Genomic DNA, 22,504 nt, shown 5'->3' with positions numbered 1-22,504 from the left:
CTCAGCATCCAGGTCCAACACTAGAAGCCACATAGAGCTCATGCAGTAAAGTACAAAAACTCAAGAATATTCAGTGCCACACACCTCCTTTGGCAGGTCTTTCGCGGCCCCACTCACATGGTGATCCTGCACTTTCTCTCCTTCCAAACACTATCCCTACCCTGAACACAAACAGAAATCAGAAGCTCAGGGAGCTGCTCTCCATGCAAGGACAACTCCTGGCCTCATGCAGCAATTCTGCAGCCACACCTTATTTTGTCTCTTCAGATGATCATCTGAGGTGCAAAATGTACCCAAGGGGCCAGCAGATGAGCTATGCTGGAAGGATTTCAGTGCCTATGACTGCTCTTCATTTCTACTGTGATTAGAGAGGTCAGATCTGCTGAAAACCCCAGCAGTGCACCTAGAGAAATGTATTCAGTAAGCCAGCATTTGTATTGAGAAGCACAGTGAACTCCGAAAAGAAACAGATGCTGGAAGAACCTAGAAATACACTAACCTGGGTAATACATGAGACCTCAGTACCTGCTGCTAGCAGTACCAGGTTGGGCATGGTTCTCTGGGGTGACTTGTGAAACTCACCTGGTTTGTGTCCCTTGGTGCGGAGCACATTGGCACCAAGTGTACCTGACCATGCACCCAATGTGGTGCCTCCTGGGAGACTCAAAGGGAGCATCTACTGCAGGGAAGGGAACAGAAGGCAAGGCTGCTCCTTGATTTGCATGCTTGGATGGCACCAAGTGAAACGTACAGTGCTGTGGAGCTGAGAGCAGCACTGAGCCACGCTTGCAAAGACCAGAAAGGGAAAAAAAAAAGAAACCCAAACAACTGGATTTTCTCTAAACAGACAGATAATATTTACAGCCTATGGATGGTGCCAAAATATTTCAGGAAATGCCTAAGCCCTTCTGAATAAAAGCTCAGGAAAACACAGTATTTAAGGACAGTAACTGTAACAATAAGAATGAAAGCCTTCCACACTCTCCCAACCTCCTTACACGATTTAAAATGATTGCCATAGCAATTATCAAGGCTAAGCGTATTTTGCAATCTCCTCTGCAAATTAAGTTCGTAGTTGAACATGCAAAAGATAAGCATAAAAACTAAATGAATCCTGTAAAGTGCACAGAGCAGAAATCAGCGTGCTTTCCACACAGCATGCTAAGGTCTAATCCATCCCATTCAACTCCTGTAACGGAGATGCTGGAAAGAATTGGCTCCAGTGAAGGTTCAAGTAAGTCACAAACATCATGACTAAAGGGCCCAACCTCAAAACCTATGGCCCATTTTTACAGCAAGCTGCTGGTGTTGGCCCTCCATGCAGCAGCTTGGTGGCCTAGGGGAGCAAGACAGGTACACCAGCTGCCCTGGATGCACAAGCATCCTATCAGCTTTTCCCCCACAAAACCGCAGTAGGCATGTTTTTCCTGTTTCATCATGGTAACAAACCTCATCCTGAAGGTACTTTGTTTCTCCATCTCTCAGTTGCCAGTTATACCTACACACCACAAAACAAAAGCCCCACAAGGGTGACATTTCTATTTTATTTCATTGGTGTGTTCAGAACAGACACGAACTGCATGTAGCAAGCGTCTCACATCCCTACAAGAAAACAAGGGCGTTTATTTCTGAAGAGTGAATTCATACTACATATTTGGGAAGCCCAGCATTAGGGTTACCTGCTCAGGTTTCAGGCCAGGAGGTACCCATGCATACTCCTCCAGCGCACAGCCTGAGTCGTCATCGGAGGTGGAATTCCTCTGGAAGTCGAACATCAGCTTGGTGACGGTCTTCTCCATCTCCAGGGGCATAACTGTTACAATGTGCTCTTCTTGGGAGCACTTACAGTGGAGACAAATCTTCCTGCAAGAGGGGGAAAAGAAGAGATCATAGAATCATAGAATGGTTGGGTTGAAAGGTCCTTAAAGCCCACCCAGCTCCAACCCCGTGCCGTGGGCTGGCTGCCCCCACCAGCTCAGGCTGCCCAGGGCCCCATCCATGGCCTTGAGCACCTCCAGAGATGGGCACCCACAGCTCTGAGCAGCTGTGCTGCTGCCTCACCACCCTCTGAGTACAGAATTTCCTCCTAAAGTCTAACCTAAATCTGTTCTCTTTCAGTTTAAAGATGAGACTCCCTGGTGAGCTGTAAATGGGAAAGAGGAGAGCTTCCTGCCAGCCACTGGCCCATCACTGCTCAACACAGCCATTTTTTTTTAATGCTCAGGCACTTTCCAACACAGTATTTGTCTCTCTCACACAAGGAAATAAAAGTCCATGCTTTCTATGACAACATTTGGCAACCCAGCTAGGTCAGTCTGTCAAATGTTTGGGGCTATGTAATTGCTCTTCCCTATACTGCAATGCAAAGAGCATTTAAAGGGGCCACTTGGTGTGAGGGCCACGTGCCCGCCTGGCAGGAGCAGCGTGCCAGCCAGTAATTGTAGGGCAGCGACCAAATGTGGGACAGCAATCAAATTTAGGACAGTCGAGCACTTGGCTAATGCACAAAATGGTGGATTGACTGGGAAGCTGTGAATGACAAGTCTTTTTAGCATGCTGATAGCATAAATTTGCTTATTAAAGTAGCATAAAAATTGATTATAGTCTCAACATATAAAGCTAAATTAAATTAAGGGAGGCAACATAAGCCAGGGTTGCATGCCAGCGGGATGCTAACAGCCTGGCTCAACAGCTTACACACTGCCCTGGACACATAATAAAACCCAAAAGCACAACCAAATGTTGCCATTTAGCACACATTAGCTTAATTCAATGCAACTACAACTTCTTAACATTCCTTTTGAAGTTGATTCCTACTGCTGGTGGTCGATGGGAGATTATTCATGGGCTTGGAGCTGAGTGAAGGACAGATAGGGGTGAGAGCGAAGGACAGATAGGGGTGAGAGCGAAGGACGAAGTGGGCTGAAAACCCCCAAAAAGGGGTTACAGTGAGCACTGATAAATTAGTTTCTATTTCTGAAAATACAACACTCTTCCACGATATGGGTCAGTGGTATCTATTTTGAAGTAACCACGCAGGATTTTGAATTAATTTGTGCTAATCAAAGATCGGTGACTTCTACAGAATTAGGTATCCTTTAGCTTTTCTTCATGCAGTGGAAGGGGGAATCAGGCTTACATCTCAGAAATAATAAGGTAACAGACAGTAAAGTAATGGGAAAGTTTCTGTGATCAATGCAGCTTTCTCTGCTGCAACGGAAACCAAAGAAAATAGGAGGGTGGCAATAGTTAAACATCAGGTCTTGAATTCTCAAACACCTTTCTTTCTTTTTCATCACTACATAAAGGCCAGCGAAGCATAACAGTGCTCAGATCCAGCTTTGAGTCTAAATTTCCACTTGGCCATTACAGCACAAAAAATGCACTCTAGCAAAAGTCAAGAGGCTCCGTTCAGTCAAGCCAGGGAGATTTGCCAGATTTTCCCATTTCCTGCCTTTCATCAGATCTAACATACACACAGACCCAAACGCACACCGAGCGTCTGGTTCGCATCCAGCCAGAAAGTCTCGGCACCGCCTCTGGCTGTTACCTTAAAAAATAATCAAGGCGCAATTTCATGTGAATACTTTAATTTATCAGCTACCGTGGAAAGGCTCTGCCACAGCGAAGCCCCTGGTTTCTTAGCTCTTTCCATCTCATTTCATGATATGATTAGAAGCAGCTCAACATGCAACAAGACGCTAAGAATAATTAATAGCTCCAGAGCCTCGAATTCAGTGTTTGCGACTTGGGCAGTTCTCCTAGTGGAGTTTAGGACTCTTTTGCCAAATTTGATTTTCAGGACATCAATCACATGCTTCAAAGGGTGACAGCCCAGCAGTCTGCTCTTGGAAAACTAATGAGAGAAATGGTGGTATCAGGTGGCAGGATGGAGAGAACGGCCCCGGGAGGGAGGCTGAGTGAGGGCAGCCTCTGTCCCAGAGCTCTGGGATGCGCTACGTGCCAGGGGCCATGGCTACCACAGCAGCACGATGGAAAGGAGTTCCCTCTGCCATCTGGGTTTTAGAATCAGCTTCACATCTTCCAGCGGTGGCTAGAGGAGGTTTTCATGAGGATTATTCACCAGCCATACCCTCCTGAGGGCAGAAGTCAGATTGCTTAAAAATTGCTTGGGAGGATCAGAAAAGCAAAGGCTGAGAAGGACGCACGGAGCCCATCTGCTCAGCTGTGATGTCCCCAGGCCAGGACAATGGGCTTTGTAACCACTGCGCTGTCAAAAAGTGAGCATCTCCAGGGATGGAGCTTGTGCCACCTCCCTGGGTGAATCCCACCAACTTCATGATCTTGCCCTTGAAAGGTTCACTTCTCCTTTCCCCTCGTTAAAAACAGAAGATTAACAGTTTTAATTACAATTATTTTCTTTACGTTAGGATATGTTGTTTCACGGGAACAATACTAAGTGTCTTAGGAGTATCTTTCTACTTCTATGATATGGTTTCCATGACTTCTTCACATAGGTCTCACTTACTCAACTTTATCATCTTTCAGCTCTCTATAATTAAAAATAATTCCCGGTAGTAAAAGCTTAATATAAAATCATACATTTCAAAACGTGAGATGAAATTGGAAAAGCAATATCCCCAACCACACTCAGAGCAGAGTGGCGTTAAGCAAGATAACACCACTGCAACAAAGTGCTGATGCTCGACCGTATGGATGGTGGCAGAAGTGACAAGATCCTGGTGGTGCTGATACTTTGGTGCAGAGCCAAAAGCTTTGGGAAGTATTTGGAGTCGCCAACATGCCTCACAGCTCCCACCAGCTCATTAGGCATTACCGAGGCTGTGGGATATGCACACTGGGGTGTCCCAGAGAAAGCAGAAAAGATCTGCGAGCTTATCATGCAGAAGTGCTGCCCTGGTGAGTATCAGAGATGCCCAGCAACAAAGCCACTGATGCTGTTCCTGAAAGGTGGGAATATCTCAGATACTTGCTCAAGTCGGAGCTGAGTGAGGACTGCTGAACAGAAGCCTAGTAAAGCTATGCTTCTTAATAAAGCACAGAAAGTCAATGGCATCCCCAGTCTTGGGCCCAGAGAGCAAACAGAAGAGCTGCCAAGCAGCAGGAGCCTGTGGGCAAAGAACAAAGGAGAGAGGGAACGTGCTGCTGTGGGAAGCATGGCTACAGAGCATCCCCAGGAGCTGTGCATGGGGCAGCCTCACAGCCAGGCTGAGAGGGAGGGAAGAACACTGGGAGAAAATAACATTTCCTGGTTTCAGATTTAGCTGGAAAGAAGCCCGCCTTGAATTGACTGCACATGGTACAGAGCAGCAGCGGCTCAAAAACAGATTGAAAAATTTGTTCGACTTAAGGTCAGCAATTCATCTGATGAAGTTACAAGATGGAGGGATGTGATTTTGCAATGGCTGCTTGACGTGGTGCTGCTGGCACACATGGGACCCACCATCCCATGCAGCCCTCAGCTGAGCACTCTTCCTTCTACAGCATAAAAAACAAAACAAAACCCAACAAGGGAATGTGAAGGAAGCAGGGCCAAACAGATCAAGAGGAAAATCTGGCTCCCAATCCCCTCTTGCTTGGGATGTAGAAGCATGTTTCCGGCCAAGGTCCAACTCCATGAGGTTCAACATGAGCCCAATTGATCTATAGGACAAGGATGTCTCTTGTTACATACAGCAGTTAATAGGGCACAACCTCTGTCATTGCCAGAGCCCATAACCTCAGCACCAACAGTAAGTGAAACTGCTGAAAAAAACCCTGGGAAAGGCAGGACTGAGAGTGGAGAGAGCCTGAAGCCAAGGCAGCGGGAGGAAGAAAACAGCTCTTTGCAAATGGTTTGGGACAGCAGGAGCAGTGCCTGCCAAGCTGGCCTCATGCTGCGTCCCTCCAGCCAACAGCTCTCAGGCTACATGAGCACAGATTTGCTCTCCTGGGCTTGTTAATGTGCAATGCTCCTGCCCCCATAAACCCTGTCTGCCTTGCTGAGGATCTTATTTCCAGCTCAACTGGATGGACACACGGGCATCACGCAGCAAATGCCGCCATGTTAAAATTCCTCTTGGATACAGAGGGAACTGGACAAACAGTTCTTATCACCCACTGGCACTGCTTATCTCTGTTCCTTGCTTGTTTTTTTTCCGGGATGGAAATAAATGGGTTGCATGAGGGAGCAACCCTGTCACTGAGACAATGTGAGAACAGAGCCTCATCTGCAGCACAGGGCCACCAGACGTCTGTGTTACGCTCTATTATAAAGGATTTGCATGAATTTGTGCTCACATTAGCATGCAAGATTGGGAATCCCTCAAAAAAACAATTCTTTACTCAGCTTGGATGCAGTGTGTAAAATATAATGGGGCAATTCCCTTGCATCAAGGTGTAAGATGTACATGGCGCTCTGATTTCTTCCTAGGATTGAGCCATCATTCTGATTGCAATCAGACTTTTCAGTCACCAAACTACAAGACTTCAAGGAAAAAGGGAAAGGCTGAGGATTTGGAGTGGCTCATGTGACCCCTGAGCCTCTTAACAAGGGCTTCTCAATGTCCCTGCCTGTTATCTCCTCCCTTCATTTGGGAGCTAATCAGGCATCCTGCCACCCTGAGCTCCAGCTACACAGTTCCATTTCCCCAGATCCCATAGGCAAGGCAGACATCTGCCCAAACTGGAAAATGAACACAGCCCTATGCTCCCACAGAGTGCCCTGCAAATCTCCTCCAGTACAGGAACCTCTCTCTCATTTTAAAGATGGGAAAGCTGAGACACGGCAGCAGGAGGTGTTGTGGGGCTCATAGGGAGCATCCAGCCCAGCTTTCCCCATTGATGCCTGAAACATCAGTTTCTGCACAGGAGCCCCAAGAGAGAAGCTGGGTGCCCTCAAAGCTCAGCTGCAAAGCAATGTCTCCTGGGCAAAACCTTTTGCTGTTACAATGAAAGGTCCACAGACATTTCCAGTAGCAGCAATCCAAAGGACAAGGTGCCCTTGGTGTCCTCCAAGGACAGCTCACTTGACCTAAGATGCTGTAAGAACAGCTGGCTTGAAATAAGGCATAAGGCATTGACATAAGGCAGCAGCAACAGAGAACAGCAATGCCATGAAACAAAGGGAGGAATAATCCAGCAGCCAAACTATTCCCACAGACGCAGCTCCAGTGCTTAACAGTGGACTGGGCATAGCTGCACATCTCCAGAAAGGTTTGCAATAAGTCTCACTATTGCAATTCCTCCTGATCTTCCTGGTGCCAACAGCAGAAATTGCTGATGTACCGAGGTTGGCGTTTAAAGTTTTATTATGAACCCCATTTCCACTCCTGGAAAATTTCTCCTCTCCTGGCTGATGCCGTCCATGCTGAGTCTCGAATGGAGACCCATTTCATTTTTAAGACTTGGTAAAAATCCTTTACCATTTCAAGATTTCTTCCTTGCTTAATTACAAAAAAAGAAGAAAAATAAAAAAATCAAGAGCTACTCCTAGCATTGCAGAAATAGTCTCAAAGGATTTCTTGGGCTGCCTTCTTGAGTGAGTCAAGCCATTTGCTCCAGGATGGGTCCATACCACACAGTCCCCAGTCCCTGCTTCCCTGGGGCACAGCCCAGAGCAGCCCCCAGGCTGCCTCCGGTTCTGCTGGCTGTGGGTTTGGCATCATGTGGCAGACGGGAACCAGCAGCACAGAGCTGTCCCCAGGGATGCCAGACACAGGGCTCAGCCATGGCTGCTGGGGACCGAGCCCTGGCTCTGGGCTCAGCATTACTCCCATGTGTGTGCTGCACGGTGCTGCCCTACGCCACAGGTGATCTTGTCAGATTTTTAATTAGACCGTTCAGCAGCTTTCCAGACTAACAAGATACAGAGCTGTATTTCAACGGGAAGGAAGAAAATTGCCTCCAAGCCACAGGTTCAACACAAGTCCTCAGCCTTCCAAGCCTGCATGACTCAGGTCCCTCTGTGAGCAGCATCTATCCACCTGTCCCTCTCTCCTCACCCACAACTCTGCAGCTCCAGCAGTTTCTCCCTTTTGCAATGGCCCTGCCAGAGCAAGAGCTGGGCTTTGCCCTGGGGCTGGATGTGCTATTTAAAGGGCCAGCACTGGCTTGCATTTGTGGCATGACAAACAGAAACCCTGGGAAGCAGTAAATACATTTCTATCTGAGCACATCCTGGGCTCTATGCCCAAAAGGAAAAGAAAAAACAATTGATAGGCCAAATACTCGGACACAGGATGAGCTGCTCTCGAAATGATCATTATTTCAAAAGTTGAGGCTTAGGCAGCATCCCCTGAGACAGCATAGTGACCCATTTGTGCAAGCAATCATTGCCAGACCGCTCAGTTCATAGCTAACCCCAGCCAGCAGCGAGGGGACGGCGCTGGGTGCTCGCTTTGGCTGGAGCCGGCTGGTCTGAAACAAGCAGCAGGAGGAGATTAACATGCGAAGTAAAACATAATCTGGTTAGCTGCAGATCGTTTTACTTTACAAATCTGTAACCCAGGCTCACGCCAGTACCCTGATAAATACAAGGCATTGATGCCAGACGTGCGAGTGCTGCTGCAGCAGGTGAAATAATAGCGGAATAAAAATAAGTCAGATGGGTTACATGATAACAGAGCTAAAACTGAAAGGACGACACTGCATCTGGTGCAAATAATTATTTTGGCATTATTCTGCCCAGTGCTAATCCTCAACAGCTCAGAAAGATTCAATCACTGTTTAACCAAGGCATCACGACTGCAAAACTGGATTAAAATCTTTCCATGGTCACAGGTCACGTCTGTGTCACATCTGCTTAAAATATTCTTCCAAGGAACAGAAAAAAAAAGGAAATTTGACTTTACCAGATTGCACTGCAAAACACAGCCTCCAGGTTTCAGTTCTAGGTTGATTTATGCTTAGGAACTGTAGCATTAAAAAGAAGGATGCAGAAAGATTAGTACTTTAAAGCTCGCTATCCTCGGGAATCCAAAAGCAGCACAATAAACATCTGAGCTGTAATGTCATCATCCAAGTACAGCCTGCACAGTCTGCTCAGCAACGCCCGGAGCAGCCAGGCTTCCTGGAGATGCACTGACCAAAGCAGTGAAATCAGCATCAAGAGAAAAAGATTTTTTAATACTTATTCTTATTTAAAGCCAGCTGAGCCTCTCTGATTATTTTTAAAACGAAAAATCTGTTCAAGTGGCATCCCAGCGTCTGACTTCCTGCAGCTGCAGGGCTGCAATTTAACCATTAACCTTTTCCATCCATAAACAACGAGAACAGTGAAGGTTGGGAAGAAACCCACAACCCCTCCAAAGGTCACCGCTAACAGTGCACACAGCAAACTTAGCGCGCAGCGATGTGCACGCATGGAACGCCGCTCCTCCCTTCTCCTATTGCCCCCTAAAAACGTTATGACAGCTCCGAAGTTGTTCCAAAGGCGGCCTCTTACCTGGCGGCGTGGATGACACTGCTGCTACTCGTTCCGGCTCACTCGGGGCTGCCCAGCTGCTCCCAGCACCGCAGCACGGCGAAGCATCCTGGATGCGGGCAGAACGGTGCGACAGCCTGCATGCACCCGGTGCCGGGCGGCGGGGAGAGACGCGGGGCTGCGGCCGGAGCTGCTCAGAGCAGGCTCCTGCTGGATGTTACGTGGCAGCAGCAGAGAAAAATCACCCCTAGAGAAACGCGCTGCTTTCCCCTCGCGCGCTGAAGCGCTTGAATTCCAGCTCCCAATCTGGACGGATCCCACCTTCCGCTAAAAGCCTCAGTGGTGGCAACAGGACGTCCGATTTGCTCTCCGAGCACCAGGCACTAACGAGCAGAGATGCAGCCCGCAGAGAATAACTGCGGGTGCGGGAGCGGCGCGGGGCTCTGCTGTTGCATTGCTCTCCTCTCCTGCATGCTAATGAGCAATGATGTCAGCAAGCCAAAGTCACCGCATCCGGACCGCGCGCCGCTGCCCGGCCACCCTCGCATTTATTTACATGGAAATCAGCCTGCTCTTATAAATCAATAAGCCCCGCAGGCTGCTTCAGGGAAGGGAGAGCAAATCCTTCCCTCTGGCTTGCATGTGCGTCTGGCAAACTGTTGGCTCCGCACCAGCTGCCCCAATTGAATGGCGTGAAGCCGCTAATTATCCTTCTCCAGCTATCGTCTCATTTGATACTGACCGAATCGCAAACTCGCTGTCAAACTTAAAGTACTGCTTCGTAGGTAAGCAGGCTATTAAAGCAGCGATCTGCTGGCTCTGAGCAGTGGATCGTTTTTCTCCTGGCTTTTAATGCCCTCTTAATTATTTTCTGCAGTCATTTGCTACGATTCCCCACTGGTTTTTCGACGCAGCCTGTTTGTGCACCAGCAGGGCTAAATATTCTAGGAAATGCAAGTTATTAGCTCGGCCTTACGGGCACCGCATATTTTAATACATTTTCTTTCATATGGTCTTGAAAGATGCCTGATTCGCACCTTCTGTGTCCCCCAGGAGCAGCTTCAGCAGGGAGGCTGAAGCTCCCCTCCCTTAATTCCCAGTATTCACAGCCATTACTGGCATAGTTGAATTCTTTTTATTTATTTATAAGCGCAGCTGCAAGCGCAGGAGTTAAACCCTCAGCCTGTTGCTGTGCCCAGCTGGGTCCCTGGTGCCAACAGCATCACCTGCACCTCTGCTTTTTGGTGATGAGGAGGATGCCCTGGAGCAATGCTCATAGTAAATAAGCTCCTGCAGCCCCCCAGCCTCCTGCACTGGCACATCCTGTCCCTCCCAGCTTGTGCCTGCCTTTAGGCAGGCTGTCAGCTCGCCTCTGTCTACTTCATGTGCCAAGGCCCCACGATGATGTATTTTCCTCTTAACTTCAGAACATGTTAATTAAAATACAAAGGAAGCAAGACAAAACTAAGCAGGGTAAAAGCAAATAAAGAAGCCTGCTTCTAAAATGATAGCATAGAGCAGAAAGTCTGTATGCAGAGCAGGAATTACTCACGTTTACTGTAATGATCTTCCTGGAAATATGTTGTTAAAGGCAGAGTAAGGAGGGGCTGTGGCTGGCACAAGAACATGCACCATGCCGTGTGACAGATCCTGTAGGTGCTTTTTTTCACTGAACACCAATACAGTGCCTGACTTTATCTGCATTCACTCCCAAGGAGCAAAGGCCCTTGGCTATCAAGCCTTGGGAACAGAACATCTATCAGCACTCCAACTGCCCCTCGAGTAGCAGAACCATTGCCCAACCCCACCACCTGTCCCCATGATGCAGTCAGCAGCAGCTCTGACCTCCCAGAATGACCCCAATGTGGGGCAGATGGAGGTGTGAATCCCATGCCCCCAGCTGGACATCCTGCAGTAAAGTTGGGCTCTGTGGTATGTTCTGCTTGGCTGTCCTGGCCAACTGGATCATCCCAAAGAAAGGAATCATACCAGAAACTGCAAATATATTTCAAGGCTGATGCACAAAGATAAAATGTGGGTGAGAATCATGAGCTGATGTAAAGGATCAGCAAAACCACTGCTTATAGCCTCTCAGCTTCATGGCTAGCTCTAAGCAAGAGAGCTTTGCGTCTCCAAACAGCAAGTATTACTGTTGATCCTGGCATTCTTCCTACTCTGACACACACAGGCCTGAACATCCACAAAATCCAATGAGCAGGCTATTCTGAGACCAGAAATCAGATTAGAAGATGCCACTTTTGGACATGTAACTGTCTAAGGCACATGGAAATCAGCCTTCCTGCTCTGAGCACTGCTGGACTGCTGGCAATCTTTACATATTACTGTTCCCTAATGCAACAGTTGAGAAAAGACCGTGTGTTGGGATAACTCCAGAAGACACACGCTATTCCTTGATGGATACAGGTGAAATGGGTGTTTCATTAAGCAGCAAGGTAAGGACTAAGCCACTGGAGCACTTTTCTGAAGGTCACACGGAGGACTTGCACCTCTACAAGACAGGATGCTAACAGCTGTCTGCAGGGAAGCCAACAACCCGAGGTAAAACCTCAGCTGCTGTAATAAAGAATGAAAAGCAACTTCACCAAGAGCAGGGAGCCCATGCTCAGGTTCAGAAGCATGTGATGGATAACTCTTGTGATTTTAGCCATATCTTTTTGTCCTTTGCTACTGATTGTAAAGGCAAAGACCTGAACGTCACACTTTCTGCATTTGCACCAGCTCATCCCTGCAGCAAATCTAACAAATCACTCCAAGAGCCCCCTAAGTGCTGCCTTCTCCCTTCCCTTGGCATACTGCTCAGCCAACAACCCACTGAGCTCCACGTGGCATTGTGATCACAGCACGAGACAGGGCACAGCCACCTGCAGCCACACAGATATTGCTGAACCTGATGGGTATCGGGTCAAGCTGCCTTTCTGAATTATTTACTAACATCCTCAGCTGCAGCTTGACACGGACGTGCTGCCTCAGGATATCTGCTGTCCCAAAAAGCTGCCTGTGGGATGTAGGCCCAACAGCAGACACACGGTCCATAAGAACAGCTATCTGTGCTCCCTGCTAACTCAGCCAGCAAGCAGAACTGCTGCACGCGGCATCGTTCAGAGCAAGGCACAGTGCTCAGGACACACGGTGCTGGCAGACTGTCCCCAATGCTGGAGCTGCAGACTGGATTCCAATCCATCATTGCATCACATCACCCCTCCGCCCCCCTTTTTTTCTTTAAATCACCTTAATGCAAGAAGCTTTGCAGAGCTTACCAACAATAAGGCTTTTCATAACCTCTGGCTTTAACTCTGCGCTACGATGCTTTTTATTTTTGTATGTTACCATCAAATTTGTAACAGAATGTGAACAACAATCTGCATGCTTATGTTTTATTTTTCCCCCTTTGCTAGCCTGGCAATATCCTCATCTAAAGGCTTTTTAATAGTGTCCTTTAATAATGTTTACAAAAGCCTCATTAGAGCTCTGTATCAAAACTTAAGCTAAACAAACCCAAAGCACTATTTTTTAATTAAATATTTTTCTTGGGCCCTTTCCACGAACAATAAAGTGCTCTGTGAAAATACACTACAAAGGAAATCCATGAATCTTCAGCTTATCTCATGGTAAATTTTCCAAAGATCTAAACCTCAGATCAGTAAGACAAATTAATTGTCCATTTGCACCAAGCTGAAGATGCACTTACAGGACAGCCCTGTGCCACCATGCACCTCGCCACCTGATGCAGCCAGGGTTGTTGTCACTTTACATGAATTTTATTTTATTTTTTTGCTTCAAACCTGTCTGATCGGGTGTTCCAGGTCACTGCTTATGCCCTGAGGGTTTAATGTGTCTGCTCACAGAGCTTCTCTCTATGCCATGCACAGCAAGGAGCCTCCACCTGCTTCCTCCAAAAGCTGTGCAAACCCCCAGCGTTTTGTTTCTCCCACGCGTAGCTTTCCCTGTGCTCGGTGGCCAGATGTGAGCCATTCCAGAGTCCTGCAAAAGCAGCACATTTCCAAGTGCCATTCTAAATGCAGGGAGATGGGTCACAGAGGATCACTCAGCGGGAAGAAAGGTAGCAAAACGGGTTTTTGTTTCCTACTGAAGAGCGTGAAGCAGACCTGGGTGATACAATATCATCTCGGAAGGGCAGATGGGCTGTGGGGCATTGGTTTGGCCCACCCCAAACTCCGCTCATTACAAGGCTTCTACACTTCATCTAACCTTGACATTGTCATAGGTGGACTGGGTGATCTTAGATCACCAACCTTGGTGATTCTGTGATTCGATGATTAAATTTAAAATAATAAAATTATACAAAATGGCAGTTCAATTTAGTTTCACCAACCCAGACTCTTCAGGATCACGGACCTGGAGTGCACAGATCAGATCAATGCATTTTAGGATATCACAAGATTTACACCCTGACTGTCCTGGTATGAAGGTTTGTTGGACACCACACGTCCCTGAGACCACTTGGCATCGGATACATATGACAGTAGTTGTTTGCTATTCTTCCTTTTAATTAGGAACAACAATTTGTTATCATAGCTTGACATTTGTTCATACTTAGAAATTGCTTCCTTGAATGATATGCTGAGATTACAATGGGTTTTCTGTGTTTGTATTGGTTTTAGTAGCTCATAACAAACCATGAAATTCATTACTCTTGCCACAAGCACCCATGAGATATGCCACAGCCAGGGTGTGATTTATACAGAGCTCAACTCATGGAAGTTAAAAGGTTTTTAATGCTGCCTGCAAGATCTCCAAGATTTGATGTTTTATACTGTGAGTTCCAAAAAAATAATGGGTGCAAACTATTCTGTTGTTTTATTTGCCTGAGGAGCTCAAGCGTTAAAATCAGGGTACAGTCAATTCACTAAACATTCATTAATTTAAGTATATAATTTGAACAGCTTTTTTAATGGTAAGCCTTTTGTCCTCCAAGTTACTACATCCTTATCATAACTTACTACATCCTTATCATTTTTAACAGCATAGATGCTGTATACAGGCAGATACTTAACAGCACAACTTCTCTGCTACAACATAATCCAGCAAAAACATTCTCATTGAAAGAAATCACTGGAAAGCAGCCTGTGCCCTCAGCATCCTAAACAGAACAGGCCTGTCAGTCATCTCCTAGTCCCATTTCTCACTGCCATGTCAAGCCTTATACATCAAGTACAATATCCAAATCACCAGCCCCATCAAGATCATTAGAGCTGCTCAGCCCATCATGAAAAGGTCAGCGCGGTGCGGAATCAATCACAGCGCCCATCAAAGGCAGCTGCGGTTGAGAAGCCCCAACCCCTCCCTCCTGTAACTGTCATCTCCTAAACTGGTTTCCCTTATTGTAAGGCATGGCCCAGCTTTTATCTTATCGCAATCTACAGGGAAATGCAACTAAGCCAGCTGCCAAACGAGCAGGACTCCAAAGGAAGGATTAAGACCGTATCGGGTCTGGGTTGACCACCTTGCAAGGAGGTGATGCCGTCACAACAACGAGGCACAGCTTACAGTTGTCCCCAGCTGGGGAATTGCATGGTTGCATCCCACCCATGGAAGAGCATGAGCATGACACCAGTTTCACCACAGCAGCGTGACAACACCAGCTCATGGCACTTCCAGCACTGGCCTATCAGGGCCACCTGCCTGCAACAGGCACCAGGAGGGCTGAGAGCACCCAGTCACTTTTTAAGGGGGGGGTCAACAGCAATATCAACTGCAATTGCTCCTACCAGCCTCTACTTATTTGTTCAACAGGCTAAAAGCCACAGGCCATTCTTTTTTTTTTTTTTCCCCCTACAAAACTGTGCTGCACAAAGCATTATCTTCAAAGGGACAAAACAAATACGTTTGCTAAACATTAGCAGACTAAATACATCAGTCTTTTAGAAGCAATTAATGCTGCTAGAGACTTAGCAAGTCTCATTGTTCCATGGTTCAGAACGGGCTGCTCTTCAAAGTGAGAGCTAGGTGACAAAAGAACAGCTGATATTTTGAAGCCAATTTTGAGGCTGAAGGTGCGGATCAAAATGCTTTGCTCCCCCAAGTTGTGATGGCACAGAGGAGATGGGGAGCACTATGACCCAAACAGCATCTCACCTGGCTCTGAAATAAGCCCACAGAAACCAGCTCAATGCCTCAAATTCCTTCTATGTGTGAACCATGATGATCCCCCTGTATCAGCAGGGGAAAGCAGAGAGGAGGGCAGCTGGGCTCCCTGCAGCACTGAGCAATACAAATGCATCCTCCTGAAAGACAGTCCTTATCTCGAAGATGAGCAGCCATGGATGGCCAAGCAGACAGATGGGGGAAGGAGAAGGGGAGCTCACGATACTGGCGAGACTGTTATAATTAGTGTAATAAGCAGCAATCACTGCTCAACAGCTGCCTTCCCCCCAGCGAGCATCTGCTCCACGTAGCACAAACCCGAGGATGAGGAGCATTCTGACACTTGCTGTGCTTTGAAGTTTTGACTTTATTAAAATTTTCCTTCCAGGTAGGATGTGGGGAAATCAGCCACCCTGCTCTGCAGCCCCTTCGCATGAGCAAACAAAACGATGGTCCTGAATAGGGACTCCACTTTGCTCCTGCCTGATTTCACACAAGGCTTAGAACAAAACCTCATCACTTCTCAGTTGAGACAAATCTAAGGCCCACGGAACCTCAGAGAGAAACCATTCCATAAAAAGCAGTAAAGTATTTCCAACAGGTTTTGCCACGGGTGTTGGATGAGCTTTCTGCTTGGAGTCAGACTTATGCCACACACTATGGAGTTCAAGTGACCCTTTCCCAGGTTTTGGAGAGCTGAGGACTGAGCCCTCCAGCATAGCCCTGATATCCCAAATAACCACCTGCTGCTTCTCATCTCCTTTTGTGGACTGCACTGCGATAGGAGAGAATGATTCACCTTACTCATGCTGCTCCACCACCCAACCCCTTATCAGTTTGAGGGCATTACTGCATCACAAATGCAGCAAACAGTCGGGTGGCAAGGATGCTTATGTGACAGCCATGGGTCCTAATGAGCAAAGTACGTTGTGGATTAGACCCAGGCAGCTTCCAAGACCCTGGGCACATTGTGAATGCAGTCTCGGGGAGGATTGCTCCATCTCTCTCCTACTCTGCCAGGCTTTTGTCTACAGAGATGGGCAATGGGAACAGTAGGCTGCACGGGCCCTATTGGATATTTTGGCAGGAGTTAAGCACTGAGCTCCTGCTGATTTTTAGTGGCTGTTAGACACTGATAACATGCCTGATGTGAAGATGTTTGGAAGCGTGAGCTCTACGCTCATCACGCAAAAGGCTGTTTCCCACAGTGTAGGTTCTACAGTGCTTCAGAAAATAAGAGCACTGAGAAAACAAATAATGACAAGCTCCAAAAGTAGAAAATGTTTACCATTGAGGAAATTTAACTCCTCTGTAAAATAAGCTCTGGGTGAGGCTGGGCTGAAGGGCTCAGCAGTAATTGCTAACAGGCGGTGAACTGCTGGGACCAGGATGTCAACAAACACCATGCTGAAGGGTTAAAACCATGCCATGAGAAGCCAGAACAAGGCTTGCTTTAATTTACTGCTGCAAAGAAACACATCTGTACTCCCCTGACAAGCATCACACCAAGGTAACAAGAAGAGCAAAAGAGCCTTTTGCTGTGACACAAGTGATGGGGTTCACCAGAGCCTGAGCGTCTCTGAGCTGCTGCCTTCCCTGTTAACAAAGGTCAACAACCAGCTTACATGAATCAAACCTATGCATGCAGCACGCAGCAATGCTTTGGCTCAAGCAAAGTGACAAAGTGTGACACAACAGTGACGTGCAGTGAGCAATGCTCAGCGCCATGCGATGGAACAAGCCACACAATTTGTGCTAGTTTTACTGTGACTGGGAGTGGGGAAGCTCATTTCTGGTAAAGCAAAGGGCCTGGGAACACTGACGCCTGTGGAAATTAATGAGCCTCTGAAGGATGTAAATGGACCTCAGAGACATCCACAGTGAATCTATTAGCTCATTAGTTAAGATAGCATTTATTTTATACAAAAGGTAAAGCAGGTATTTCTCTTATGTTTGCATATATCACTTTTACGTTTGCAGACAGAATACCAAGTTGGTCTCATGATGCTCTGAGGCACTTTTCCCTTCCATGCAGAGAGCTTGTAGCAGACGGCCAGCATGAAAGGGACATGGCCAGCATCATGCACACAAGGCTTCCACTCCAACCCCCAAATATGACAGACATTGGCAAGTAGTACAGTCTAGAAAAAGGTATCCTAGGACCTATCTAGAACAACACCCCAACTCATCTAAATCTACCAAACAGCCATGGCTTCAGACTTTTCACTTACTGGCATGATCCCTGTAGCCCAGGATGCAACAGCCAGCGAGCAAATATATCTCAATCAATTAAGCAGCTTACAAAATACAGGAAATATTTTAGATTTATGCCACCAGAATAATTTGATGCCTTCTACCCCATTAATGAAGCAAGTGTTAATGCCATTTTATCATCAGTTCTAATCCTCCTGGCACAATTTCACATGACGAACAATGCACTCCCTGACTTGATACCTACAGCTGATGTTGGACACAAGCCCCAGGCAGCAGCTGAGGGCTCAATCTCCTCTAATCCCATCCCTTTAAAGCAACTCCAAGTTGTGCAATCTAAAAAGGAGGCACATGAAGTCACTTCAGCTTATCTCTTTAATTGCCTGCCTGTGAATCAGGGGACCGGTGTCAGCCACCCGCACTCACACAGGCGAGGAGATGAATTAATGCCAGGCAGAGAAATCAGGCCTGAAATATTTACTGTGAGCATTTTCAGGACTCTAAGTGAAACTGTGGAAATACTCACTCGCTGCTGCAAGTCCAGATCCAGGAAAGAAGCCTGCAATAAGGTGAGAGCCCTCACCTTCCCTCTGCTGCAAAACACAGCAGCTCCACTTCTTGACAGCTTTCCTGCTCTGCCCAGGGCCAGCACAGTGAAAATGTTAATGGATACAGCTCCATGAATATTCAGTGCACATTTTCTTGTGAGTCCTCCCCTGGCTAAACAGACCCCTCATTACTAAAGCCCATCTTCCTTTTGTTTTTATCTTTGCATTGAGTTGGAAATGTCAGCACAGAAACCAACACTAAAAGGGATAGAACCCAAAAGCAAACCTCAGGGGAACATCAAGAAAAATCCAGCCCTTTTGGAGCAAGTATTCAATCTCTGCTCCCTCTCAGGACATATAGATAAAGGCAGGGGAATAAGCCAGCACCACAGTTTCTTTTTGACTGTAGTTACTTGTCTGATATTGCCGTCCCTTGGCTTTCTTAATTGCATGTGGAGGTTCCAACCCCAATGAGGCACACTGCCCATACTGCCTAGATACAGCCACACCTGGGAACCACTGCCATGGCCAGCTCTGCTCTGCCACCTACACACAAAACAGGGGCTGGGCTGCTATTCCCACATCTGAAGCCTGAGAGCACATCCATTATTCGGCTGTGGCTAAGCAAACAATCCCAGATGGACACAGGGAGGGCTGGGATTGCCCCATCCTCTCCCAGAAGCATCACCATCGCCCTTTGGCATTGCAACTCTTGGCCACACTCCAACATCTCAGGACGTTGGACCGTGAGAGCTCACCACCTCCAGAGTCAGGACAACCATTTAGGAATCAAGACGTAAAACTGCTAGGGTATTTTCTGCCTTCCAAGCCACTGCAATTGGTATTTTGGAATACTTCCCACCAACCATTCTGCACACTTTTGCATGGGGTTCTGCACATCCCATGCACGCAGAAAGCTGTCCCAGCTGAGTGCCATGCTCGGGGTGCCAGCAATCACATAGGCATGGGAAGGTTTGCTAGCAGAGCAATGCAGCCCAAATTCATGCCGCACTGCTAAAAATATAGAAGACTCCAAGGAATAACACTTGTGTATGTTTAAGCTTTAGGTAATTCATCCCAAATACATAGTTTCTTGGCATCGATAGTAAAATTCAACCGGAGGGCAAGCATTTAGTTCTGTTTTAGCTGGGAGAGTCCCAACTTCTGTCTCTCCAGTGTATACAGGCTCCTTACGCAATCCTTGTTTCAGCAAGTTCTGCATCAGGGAGGTGTGAAGATAAGGCTAACAAGGGGAATATCATTAAGAGTGAACGTCATTAAGAGTGATTAAGAGTACAAAAGCTATGAGCCACTCTATGTGTACCACAAGGAGTCCCCAAAATGGACACATTGAGTCTCTCTATTCTAACAAACGGAGGTGAGGGGAACAAGTGGTGCTAGGAGAGCTCCCCAAGACACTCTCCCTTGTGCCCCATTATGTGAGCTTTCCCAAAGACGACTGCACATCCTGGCTGCACAGTGAGCACACCCAAAACCTCCTGTGCAGCAAGGAGCCTGTGCCAACTCCACTGTTACAAATATTTTTCATTGTTAATACATGGAAACAGCGCATTCAAGAAGTCTGCTTCTACATATCCCTCTATCTGCATAACACAGGAACAGACACACACTTACACCATCACTTTTTAAATTCCCAGTTGCCAGAGCAGCAAGCCCCTGGGGAGCACGGATGCCCATCTCTCAGTGACACACCAGAGAAGACTGGCACAATGTCCACCACTGGCCTGAGATGGTTGGAGGGCTTCCAGGTCACCAGTCTCAGCACTATTGGAAAGGCCATCAAAGGACCCCAAAATAAGAAGCTTTTTTGGGGGCCCAAGCAAGCCAGCCCTGAGCCAGCAACACCCAAATGAGATAGTAGCTGCAAGGAGAGCTGGCAAGGAAAATACTTAAAAAGTGAAAAAGAGGGAGATTTCTTTTCATTCTTTCTTTCTTTCTTTATGTGAACAGACTAATTTGAGGTGCACGTAGATCAAGTAACTAATTAAGGAAATAGCCGATAATTTAATCAAGATCATTAGAGGAATCAGCATGCTGCTGCCATTATTTAAATGGTACCAGAGCACAAATACACTCTCACAACAGAGCTGTAAGGAACTCATTGGGTCCAGCCCTGCCAGCAGCTGAGCCCAGGGACTTCCACGTAACACTGCTTGCTTGTATTAACCAAAAGCTGCACACCATCTGAGGCTGATTCAGGAAAATACTGAAATCTCCTGGTAATTTCCTGCAGACAGAACATTTAATCATCTCCCAGCCTCCACCGCAAAAATCCCAACTCAATGATTCACACTTCCAAAGGAATTTGCCCCACGAACAAGCGCAGTCCTGCTGTGGGATGCAGCCCTGTGTCTGCCCAACAAGGGGGAAGCAGCTTCTAAAAGAAACACAGCCCAACAGGTCGAGCCATGGGCATTTCTCTCTTTTGGCATCTTTATGGCTGTTCATGGGACGTGCTGTGCTCCTCCAGGGGATGCAGCAACGCATCAGCTCCCTGCACTCGTCCATTCTACATTTATTCTCATTGAGAGCTACTTTCTCCTACAACACACGGAACCAGAAATCTACATCTGTCACCACCCAGGCTCACTCAGCACTTTTCCCCCAACAGCCCCACACTCCCACGTTTTGCCATCCGAATATTTTAAGGCTCCCACCCAACGCAATGTGTGTTGGGTCTGTATGCATGCACGCCAGCACCCTGCCTGTCTCACCAGTTGCCCCACCAGATGCATGGATAGAAACATCTGCTTCCAGAGGGAGGCACACAGATCATTTGCACTGCTTAAACAAACACAAACAGAGGTAAACAAGCAGCTCAGTGCAGATTCCTGCTCCTCTCATGTCGGAATCCTTTTTTCCAACCAAACACATAATTTGTCACTGAGTGGCCCAGTTGTAAAATGCAGCTTCCTCTCTGCTTAATTCCAAAAGCATTTGAAAGCAATTGAATCCAGAAAGCTTGATTAAGGACTTTGAAGCCTTTGTTTCACTTAAAAGAAACCTTTGTTTTGCCTCAAATAAATTGGACATTTTCTCCGGAATTTACAATAACTCAGGGGAAAAAAAAAAAAAAAAAAAAAGAAAAAAAAAGCAACATCCAAAAGTTAAAAATAACCCTTTCCTCTCTATTAAACACAGCTGCCAAAGGTTCGGAATTCACATTCTGTCATGCCACGCAAATCCCTGCAGCAGCTGAGAAGACACACACCATGTCTGGAGAGCGAGCACTGAAGATAAGCTCCAGGCTCCTGCAGGGTTCCTCACTTCAGATTTTTTAGGCAGAGTATGAAAGCAGCAGAGGTTCAGAAGCTGGGACAGCAGAGCCCCTAAAAGCTGTATGGTGCCCATAGGTCCAAGCGCCAGCCCCATGCTGCCCCAACAGCACAGGGGCAATGAGCACTGCACACGGCGGGTAGCACAGTGCGGGTGGAAACCCGAGCTGGAAAGAAAATCATTTCCCAATGCAAATATTTATACAGCACTAAAAGAGCTTACACTTTCATATGCTGTAAATGGAGGGTGATTACTTACTGGGCTAAACGGGCACGCAGGTCACATGCCGAAAGCCCCCCAGGTATGGTGCAGGGGTAGGCAAGAGGCTGGGATTGAGCTCGGCGCTGAGGCTGGTGCCAGGGCCGGGCTGCATCCTGCTGCAGCCGCTGTGCCTTTGGCTGCCGGAGGTCATCTGGGGAGTTGGAGCTCGCGGCTGCTTCCCCAGCTCGCAGAGTGACGCCCACCGCCGTTTTTAGCTTATTGGTGAAAATTGTAAGCCTTAATCCAATCCTCTCCCTTTACCCAAATTTAGCTCTCAGTGGAGCCAGCATCCCTCACAGTTTTGACTAGAGGTCTGAGCACATTTACCTTGTCTGTGTGCAAAGCACAGAAAGAGAAGCAATCAAAAACCCACGCTCGGTTTGCTTCACCTCTTTCTCCCCTGCACATTTCTAAGAAACCTCTATCTTCCTGCAGAAAACCAACCACCAGCCCCTCTCTGCATGTAGCCTTGCTAAGGCCAATAAAAGCAGTACGTATCACACTGTCCAACCATACACCGACATTTTGGGCATGACTGCAGTGTGTAAGGAGAGTATAGAAGTGGTGAGAGCACAGTTCCTGAAGTTGCACCAAATTTCACAAAGCAAACTGCTGAATCACTTAGCACTCCTGGCAAAGAGCAGCCTGCCTAGTACACACATATGGTTCTCCTTTC

The 22,504-nt window shown here is 47.2% G+C and overlaps 1 protein-coding gene across 4 annotated transcripts in view; it reads right to left on the bottom strand.

Annotated features, from left to right (window-relative positions):
• PRICKLE2 (prickle planar cell polarity protein 2) overlaps positions 1-22,504 on the bottom strand; it is an 88,499-nt gene that overhangs the window by 25,792 nt on the left and 40,203 nt on the right. Inside the window, exons 1-2 of one of the 4 annotated variants that reach the window (XM_042823630.1) lie at positions 21,826-21,960; positions 1,680-1,863 (exon numbers count right to left, since the gene is read on the bottom strand). In XM_042823630.1, the coding sequence (XP_042679564.1) occupies positions 1,680-1,811 (132 nt within the window). In that variant the 5' untranslated portion in view covers positions 1,812-1,863; positions 21,826-21,960. Of the gene's footprint in view, positions 1-1,679; positions 1,864-9,406; positions 9,835-21,825; positions 21,961-22,504 lie in introns of those variants that run through there. The other 3 variants (XM_042823628.1, XM_042823627.1, XM_042823629.1) reach the window with 3 other exon arrangements.

The sequence above is a fragment of the Centrocercus urophasianus genome, unplaced genomic scaffold (assembly GCF_019232065.1).
Source record: "Centrocercus urophasianus isolate 14NV4802_14NV808 unplaced genomic scaffold, USGS_Curo_1.0 seq_22, whole genome shotgun sequence".
NCBI classification, from domain to species: Eukaryota; Metazoa; Chordata; class Aves; order Galliformes; family Phasianidae; genus Centrocercus; species Centrocercus urophasianus.
Note: the sequence above shows the minus strand (reverse complement) of the source record. Positions and strands in the feature narration are given on the sequence as shown.